The sequence below is a fragment of the Simochromis diagramma genome, unplaced genomic scaffold, assembly GCF_900408965.1.
Source record: "Simochromis diagramma unplaced genomic scaffold, fSimDia1.1 OVJJ01000802.1, whole genome shotgun sequence".
Classification (NCBI taxonomy): domain Eukaryota; kingdom Metazoa; phylum Chordata; class Actinopteri; order Cichliformes; family Cichlidae; genus Simochromis; species Simochromis diagramma.
In genome coordinates, this window is record NW_024387492.1 from 12,257,950 (window position 1) to 12,266,823 (window position 8,874).

Genomic DNA, 8,874 nt, shown 5'->3' on the forward strand with positions numbered 1-8,874 from the left:
TGATTGGTTGGGGTTTAGTAGCTCAATAGGGCAGTATGCAGGGCTGCACACACAGCCAATAGGGACACGTGGCGTTTGGGCCGCGTTCAGCTTGCCGGTTCCAGCAATTCGCTACACAGAAGATAATGGCACTATGCAATTCGCCCTTTGATCAAATGATGAGAGCTGATAGTCAAATAGTGCGCCCTGACATTTCCACATTTTGTAACGACAGACCATGTTGAGCGTGTTGTGACACTTGTACAATGGAAGAACACATCTACTTGTTGGTCGCAGAAGAGCCACTGAGAAATGATTTTTTTTAGGTGGCTCGTTACAACTCGATGGCTGGTCACCTGGAATAAGATAAAACTCTGGACCCAAAAACTGACCGATTTTACTGGCCAAGAATCTGTTTGGATGTGTGCTGATGTTGTGCGTCCAGTGGTGTCAGCTGGTGAACCAGCTGGCCATTCCAAAAGTGCCTTTATGCCCTTACTGCCCTTAATGGAGGTACCACTTGAGCACATTGGCATGGACCTCATCTGACCATTTTACCGACGAGAAAAAGTAAATCTTTCATTCAGCTGTTGTTAACGGATCTTGACTTTGTTAATTAAACGTTGTAAACCTGCTTTCAGTGTGTCCTGTACATGAGTTCTTTCAGTAAACCACAGCACGGTGTGTTTTTTGAGCTGATGAAGTTCAGCCAAAACAAGAAACATGCAGCAGGAGACAATAACTTGTTAAAATGTTTGTGGCGAGAATAAGGCACGGCGGGACCACGGAGTATCATTCGGAGTCATCTTTATTTACATCTCACCACAACAATCCACAAATCCCCGAGTCCCCGTGTTTTTAACTAGGCGGGCGTGATTAAGGATGCCGTGCAGGTGCGTCCGCCCTCCCTGCACGGCACCGCAGACCACGCCCCACCACATACCCCCATCGCCTGATTGAGGCTGGGGAGCCATCCGGCCGAACCTACTCCCCCACCGCCAGTGGGAGAGGGAATCAGCCCGGACAGCTGGCGCCCCCAGGCCCCGGCCAAGCGACGGGGAGGTGCGAGTTCAGGTGGCCGCCCGTGAATCCAGCGGTGCAGGCCAAGCTGGTTCGGAAGTCGGACGCGTGGCGGGTGCACCCAGCGCGGCCGGCACAGTCGTGAGCCCCAGCTCACAGGTGGCTGGGCAGAGGTGTGGCGTGTACTGGCCTCTGGTGGTGGTGAGGCCGATCTGGTGAGCACGGCGATCTCAAGCGTGGCGCACGCCTCGCTCGCCAGTTCCATTCGAGCAGGCTCCCCTGGCACGGGGACCTCCAGCTCCTTGCGCAGTCCATCCGTCACCGCCGTCGCTCCCCGCTGGAGCAGCCCATCGCGCGACTCCTCCGTCACTACTACTCCCCCTGCCGCCGCCTGCTCCCGCTGGGCGGCCGCCATTTCGGCCACCATCTGGGCCAGCTCCTCCATTCCCTGGCTCCGATACGGACCCGCCGTGCTGCCTCCTGGGTTTCGGCACCAATGTGGCGAGAATAAGGCACGGCGGGACCACGGAGTATCATTCGGAGCCATCTTTATTTACATCTCACCACAACAATCCCCAAACCCCCTAGTCCCCGTGTTTTTAACTAGGCGGGCGTGATTAAGGATGCCGTGCAGGTGCGTCCGCCCTCTCTGCACGGCACCGCAGACCACGCCCCACCACAATGTTATAAAAGGTACAATTAAAGATTTTCATGGATTTTTCAAGGATAAATGTCTAATTTGATCAAAAGTTCTATATGCCATTTCTGGAGAGAGTGCAGTGGAAATGTTGTCACTTTTGGACTTTGCTACTTGCAGCTAAACATTTGCAGCTAAATAATGTATAATGTAAGCAGAAACTGCAACTGAATGAGGGAATATTTGTCTAAAAACTTAAACTGAACTAGAAGGGTACCAGTGCTCCAGCTTACCATCTTTACCTGAGTAAATCTGTTTGTTGAACAATCTAAATGGTTGATTCAGAAACTTCTGTGACATCAACTTAACTGAGACTCATTACAAATTTCACAAAACACAGTTGAATACTTAGTTAATTAGTTTTTATTAGTTATTTTTGTTTTTGTTGTTACGTTAATTTTAATAAAAAATAAATAAATAAATTAATAATATCTTTATTTTATTTTATTATTAATTTATTTGTTGTTCCCAGAGAGCAAGCCAAACACCGGTCCTGACTATCTATAGTAGTGGTGCACTACTAGTGAATGACCGGTGAATGTGGGGCGACGGTGGCAAGAAAAAACTCCCTCCTGGAGGAAGAAATCTTGGGAGGAACCAGGCTCTCTGGGTGGACCCTTCCTCCTAAGGGCAATACTTACCAGCGGTCTGAGACGACGGTTGTTCCTTCTCAGCACGATGATGGCTCTAACTTGCTTCCACATCCTGTTTTAGAATGAAGAGAAAAATGATTAACAAGGTAATAGGACATTTCAAAATTCTCTCAGCTGCTGTGTCTTCTTACGTTTCTCTTGTAAAACAGGATGTAGGCAGACTGCTGCTGTTCCTCAAAAACTGCCGATCCAGTTGTGTGGAGCACCCGTGCATCATTATAGGTGAGCCAATGATCTGATGTAGACTGTGGGATCTCCTCAGGATGCACAGAATGACAGATGTAGTGTCCTGAGATCACATTAAGACAAATGAATCCAACTTCTAAAAGTCAACTGATTCAAGCAAACAGTGGTTTGGACTTAGTGCTTCTTAAAACATCAAAAGCTTTTGTGTGTGAGTCCTTCACTCAAAAGTAGCAAGTTCTGTTAAATCATTTTCTGTTTGTAACAAGTCAGTTGTTTTACCTGATTCTGTGCCTCCATAGTGACTAATGATGCTTATGAGTTCATAACGGCCATCACCCTGAGAAGGAACAAATCCAAAGATCAGTTTCATAAAGTCTCACATCAGTGCGATAATTAAGCTGATTCTCTGAGATGTTCTGCAGTCTGTTTTTACCTGTTTGGATGACACCACCAAGTCCCTCTGCAGCCTGACGGGGTCATTCACCTTCTGAAGCTTGTAGGTTTGTGTAAAGCCAAACCTCTTCAGGTGAAAGATGAGAACTCTGGCAGAAAAGAAAAGAAAAACCAAGGTACAAAATAAGAAGAATGAGTGTCAAACACAAACCGAAGATGGGAGAAAATGACTGCTCAAGTGTTTTCTTAAAAACTCTGATGTTTAGTGCGCCACAGTTTGGAAATCAGGTCAGTCGATCAATTCTGATGTGACCTTACTCACCTTGGCAGTGTATCAAAAGACGGCTTCACTTCCGAGGTCGTCCCTCCACAGTCACAGGTAAATTCGATTTTTTGTTCCTAAACAACAGCACAGAGAAAACAGGATTTATGTTAGAAAAAAAATCACAACATATGCACACACACACACACACACACACACACACACAAAAGGTGTGTTAAGATCAGTGATACTACATCTCTACTGGAATTTGTGATCTTACCTTCAAGTATGTCCCTAACATGTCCTCAACAGACCCCTCTGGAACCAGGTCAAGGGACAAGCTTGTGAATTCCTCCTGTTGTGATGACTGGTGACCGCAGCTAAACATTTAAGGAGTAACGTAGTTAAAGTAACGATCAGGTAGGTGGAAAAGAGGTATATGAAAATGTTGCAATCAGCCCTGTGTTTCTGAAAGACTGGCTTACCTCTTGCATGTCCTCATGTTTTCCATTTTGAAAACATGATGGCCTTCTACTGGGCAGGTATAACTTTGGCCCAGGAGAGCTGCTTCCCTCTTCAGGTGAGGTGAGAGGCTTTTCACCTCATTGAGGAACATGGTTAGGAATTCATGAGCGTCCTGAAAGAAAAACACAGAGGAGATTTAGAACATAAACATTAGAAGGTAAAGCAAAAAACAAAATGTCCAAATAGCTGACGCACTTTCTGTGCACTGCCTTTGTATTCAGGAACCCGTTTGCTGAATGCCTTCTTGAAAGATATTAGGCGGCGTTTTTTAAGGTCATAATCTCTTGATTCATGACAGTCCCTGATGTTCATGAGCCTTCTGTAAAAAGGAAAGGGTAAACAGACATTTCTGGTGTTAGATATCTTTGTTCTTCAGGTTTCTGAAGAAAGTAGAAGGTTGACGTAGCGCACCTTAAGAGCCGAGCTTCTGGGACTGCTCTCCACAAAGTCTCCTGACGGCTGACGTCTCTAATGAACTCCTCATTGTTGAGGAGGCTCTGCAGGCAGGAGTTCATGTAGCAGCTGTTTACAATGTTTGGAAACCTGCCACACATACACAAAGTTTACACTATCAGTGTAAAATAACTCATTTCCACTTTGACAAAGAGAGCTTTGTTCCTCGTGCACCACGTGTACTCACCCGAAGCGGTCCACAGTCTGAACTTTATTTTCCATTTTTTTTCTATCCTTCACATTTTTCCCTAAACTATTGCAAAAAGGTAAAAACACAAACACACAATTAGGAAAGATGTCAAGAAGCTAAGCAGTGTATGTGCATGTATGCATGAGCTTTGAAGTTTAAACATTTTGGAGGACGTTTTTCTCTTACATGTCAAACACCTGCTCCAATACATCCTCTTGTGCCAGAAACTCCATAATCAAAGTGTCCCAACTCAGGTCTGATGGCTCATTATGTTCAGTGGTGTTTCTAACCTGGTTGGAACTTTCACCACATTCCTTATGGGTGCTGCTGGATGCAGAAAGAAGAAAGGAGTCAGGGATGCATAGCAAGCACGACAGGACAACAAACAAACATTATCTCTCTGGAGAACAGCATTCAACCATCTAATGCTTATTTTGATCAGCAATCGGCCAAAATATTAAAAGCACTTACCTGGGATTGTCTGTAGTTATGACCTGTACTAGGTCCTCTGAACTGTTCAGTGGAGGCTTGACGTCCAGTTCTTGGCCTTTTGTTTCTAGGCAGTCTTCTTTTGGTGGTGCTGCCTCGGCAGGTGTACAGTCCTGCTGCAGGTTCTTTAATCTGCAAAAAATATACAAATATATAGAAGATTAAGTATCAAATCTGCAACCAGAAGGATCCCAAAAGAATTTTTCTTTAAAGTGAGAAGATTAAAGTTTCCCTTACTTGTCACTCTTTTTATCAGGTTCCCCTGTTGTTTCTGAAGCAACCAGGTCTCGACCTTTTGTTTCTAGGCAGTCTTCTTTTGATGGTGCTGCCTCGGCAGGTGTACAGTCCTGCTGCAGGTTCTTTAATCTGCAAAAATATACAAATATATAGAAGATTAAGTATCAAATCTGCAACCAGAAGGATCCCAAAAGAATTTTTCTTTAAAGTGAGAAGATTAAAGTTTCCCTTACTTGTCACTCTTTTTATCAGGTTCCCCTGTTGTTTCTGAAGCAACCAGATCTTGGCCTTTTGTTTCTAGGCAGTCTTCTTTTGGTGGTGCTGCCTCGGCAGGTGTACAGTCCTGCTGCAGGTTCTTTAATCTGCAAAAATATACAAATATATAGAAGATTAAGTATCAAATCTGCAACCAGAAGGATCCCAAAAGAATTTTTCTTTAAAGTGAGAAGATTAAAGTTTCCCTTACTTGTCACTCTTTTTATCAGGTTCCCCTGTTGTTTCTGAAGCAACCAGGTCTCGACCTTTTGTTTCTAGGCAGTCTTCTTTTGGTGGTGCTGCCTCGGCAGGTGTACAGTCCTGCTGCAGGTTCTTTAATCTGCAAAAAATATACAAATATATAGAAGATTAAGTATCAAATCTGCAACCAGAAGGATCCCAAAAGAATTTTGCTTTAAAGTGAGAAGATTAAAGTTTCCCTTACTTGTCACTCTTTTTATCAGGTTCCCCTGTTGTTTCTGGAGCAACCTGCCTTCTTCTCTGTAGAAAGAAACCAAAAGACAGGACATAGCTGTGTGCTTCATTGCTCTTAATTGCTCCCATTTCATTGTGATGAATAAATGCTTGATGATAGTGACTCTTTCCATAAAACATACCTTCCAGAATTTGAAAATAGACCAGCGGGACTTTTTCTGTGGCTTTACAGTGGGGGTCTCTGCCTCTGTATCGCTGTCAGTTTCCTGTAGAGAACGAACAAACATAATGTTATTAAAAAAGAAAAGTCACTTAAAATTAACAAATACATTTTAAGGAAAATATGCATTTCATATGTCTTCTGTAAAAGCAAACCGAGAAACAGCAGAAGAAGTGTCTCCATTTTATTTTCTTCTTCTTCTTTATACCATTTTCATGGTTAGGTGTTGTGGCAGCAACAGAAGCATCTGGGACGCTGATCGAGGACAAAAGTGTAAATGTTATTTTTCAAAGTGGAAATTTTTAACAAGGAGCGCATCCTGGATATTGCAAATAAAAAATAATAACTGTTATGAAATACCAAAATGAACAAAATCATGTATTTTGTACATTTACACTCTATATTGTCAACTAATCTCTGAATCGATATAAATAATAGACAAAACTAGAAGTAGTAAAAACGATATAAACACACAAGGCGGAAGAAAAATAACAATAAAAGGGAAATAAAACAGCTCACACTAAACCACTGCTATAAATATCTCCGGCAACATTGGATTAAAGAGTCACACATTTCTTTACCTCTGTTGAGACGTAGAAGGAATTTCCTTCTCTGCCACGTTTTGGTTTTTTGATCTCTGTTTAGAAAGAAGAAAACCAACATCAGTAATGGCATAAAACAAACATTCCAAGGGAGGCCTCTACATGAAAAGTGTCCAGTTAGAAAATTTGGTATTATTTTAGATTATTTATCAATTTAGTGAGCTATCGACTCATGAAGTGGACCGATATGAATATGTTTAAATAAATTAAAAACAATTTATTCATGCCTTAATTTGAGTTTTAAAGTTTATGGTATGATATACAAAATCCTTCATTTGGTTCAAAATTCAGTTTTTACAAAAATCATCTATGAAGCTCCATTAAAAGCTTCAAAATGCTTATTTACTGTAAGAAAATATACAGAGAAATGTGCTACAAGTCTCTTCAAACTTACCTTTCTGAGAAAAAAGCGTTTGAACATCTTTGAACCTAATTTGATCACAGTGAAAATCTTCTGTGCTATGCAAAAGTTCAACTGAAAACAAGTTCAAAAGTTGCATATTTATAAGCTTTCAGCATAGAATGTTCATACCCTGAACATATGTCATCATAATGTATGGGGCTAGTTTGCATATTTTGGAATGTATGCTCATTGGAACTGTGTGGTACTCGTCTCCAAGCAACCCCAATGTACATGCTTGAAATGTACAGTGCATGTGCAAAAAATTGCAAAAATAAACAAGACAAGACAGTGCAATGGATATGTGCAAAATGCTGAGTATTGTGCAAAAGTAAATTGGTGTGTGTGTGTGTGTGTGTGTGTGTGTGTGTGTGTGTGTGTGTGTGTGTGTGTGTGTGTGTAGAGCAGGGCGATATGACCAAAAATATTTATCACGATATACATTTGAAAATTTGCGATAACGATATAACTGACGATATAATTGACACTAGACAAAATACTTTACAACTCCACAACTTTATTAGTGCAAAAAACCCCATCACTGTATTTTCACTTAAACAAGCAGCTGTTTTTATGTGCATTAAAGTTATATAAAAATGTAACAATGCAAATTCCTTGCTGACAGTTTAACCAAAAGGCATTTCCAGTGGAAATTGGCCGACATATCCTCAGCATAACCATGTATAATATCCACTAAACTTAAAAAGAGGTTATACACACACAATACAGTAATATTATGTTGAAGCACAGTACGTATCACTCCGCGAGGCGCCTGCCTAATATAGCCGTAATGCTCCAACAATCCATCAAGTGGTGCGGGTTCGTAGCTTAGCAAAGTCGCACTAAAAGATTTGACAGATTTTCGAGCGCCGTGTAGCACATAAAATCGTTTCGAGGTCAGTAAACACAACCAGAATTCATACATAAGGCGCACGGGATTATAAGGGGCACTGTCAAAAATCAAAAAGATCAAAGGATTGATTTTAAGTGTGCCGTATTTTCCAAAAAACACGGTAATAACGACGGCCTGCTAGCATGCTCTACCAAAAATAGTGCTTTGTTGTGTCTGATGGACGAAAGCTAAACCAGTTCCACACCACTGAAGTTGCAGCATTTTTACAAACCAATTCTGGTTCATCCGTTTCATTCAACGATCCACTTTCGCTCTTCTCATTCTGCATCACCGCCATGTGCGTATGTAAACATAGGCACTGCGCATGCGCGTTTTACCCATATTCTATCACGATATTTCATTTTCCTATCGTTGCCCAAAATTACACCGGTATTACCGTGAACGGTATGATATAGCTCAGCCCTATGTGTGTGTGTGTGTGAGATACTGCAGATAAGTGCTTGGTAGCGATGTGTGAAGGTGTGTGTGTGTGTGTCAGTCCAGTGTCAGTCCAGTGTTCAGGAGTCTGACGGCTTGCTGGTACCTCTTTCCAGAAGGCAGCAGGGTGAAGAGTGTGTGAGGTCCTCCATAATGCTGGTGGCTTTGCGGATGGAGCGGGTGCTTAAAGTGTCCATGATGGAGGGGAGAGGGGCTCCAATGATCTTCTCAGCTGCTCTCACTATCAGTTGTAGGGTACTGCGATCTGATACGGTGCAGTTACCATACTAGATAGTGATGCAGCTGCTCAGGACGCTCTCGATAGTCCCTCTGTAGAAGGTGGTGAGAATGGATGGTGAGAGATGGGCTTTCCTCAGCTTCCGCAGGAAGTAGAGATGCTGTTGGGCCTCCTTAGTTATGGAGCTGGGGTTAAGGGACCAGAAAAGGTTCTCCGCCAGGTGGACATCAAAGAATTTGGTGCTCTTGACGACCTCCAAAGAGGATCCAGTGATGTTAAGTGGGAAGTGAGCTCTCTGTGCTCTCCTGAA

General features: G+C 42.6%; 1 protein-coding gene across 5 annotated transcripts; it reads right to left on the reverse strand.

Annotated features, from left to right (window-relative positions):
• Window positions 1–1,649: 1,649 nt before the first annotated feature.
• LOC120725298 (ubiquitin carboxyl-terminal hydrolase 37-like) lies at window positions 1,650–7,287 on the reverse strand. 5 transcript variants are annotated; one of them, XM_040018101.1, is made up of 20 exons: window positions 6,991–7,287; window positions 6,576–6,631; window positions 6,150–6,249; window positions 5,957–6,040; window positions 5,785–5,840; window positions 5,551–5,679; window positions 5,318–5,446; window positions 5,085–5,213; window positions 4,830–4,979; window positions 4,545–4,682; window positions 4,356–4,424; window positions 4,127–4,258; window positions 3,911–4,034; window positions 3,676–3,827; window positions 3,471–3,570; window positions 3,251–3,327; window positions 2,969–3,077; window positions 2,815–2,872; window positions 2,481–2,638; window positions 1,651–2,401 (listed from the first exon to the last, which is right to left on the reverse strand). In XM_040018101.1, the coding sequence occupies exons 1-20, from the start codon at window positions 7,015–7,017 to the stop codon at window positions 2,384–2,386; spliced, it is 1,995 nt and encodes a 664-aa protein (XP_039874035.1). In that variant the 5' UTR covers window positions 7,018–7,287; the 3' UTR covers window positions 1,651–2,383. The 5 variants fall into 5 exon arrangements, with proteins under 5 accessions (XP_039874037.1, XP_039874036.1, XP_039874035.1 ...); XM_040018099.1 differs by having other exon boundaries at window positions 1,652–2,401; window positions 4,545–4,685; window positions 6,991–7,286; XM_040018100.1 differs by having other exon boundaries at window positions 1,653–2,401; window positions 4,356–4,421; window positions 4,545–4,685; window positions 6,991–7,285.
• Window positions 7,288–8,874: the final 1,587 nt, after the last annotated feature.

Excerpts from the sequence above, each read along its gene's own strand:
- LOC120725298 (XM_040018099.1), bottom strand. The coding sequence starts at position 7,017 with ATGTTCAAACGCTTTTTTCTCAGAAAG. Across the intron at positions 6,250-6,575 it reads CCTTCTACGTCTCAACAGAG|CGTCCCAGATGCTTCTGTTG; the intron begins GTAAAGAAATGT and ends GTCCTCGATCAG. Across the intron at positions 2,873-2,968 it reads TGGTGGTGTCATCCAAACAG|GGTGATGGCCGTTATGAACT; the intron begins GTAAAAACAGAC and ends GTTCCTTCTCAG.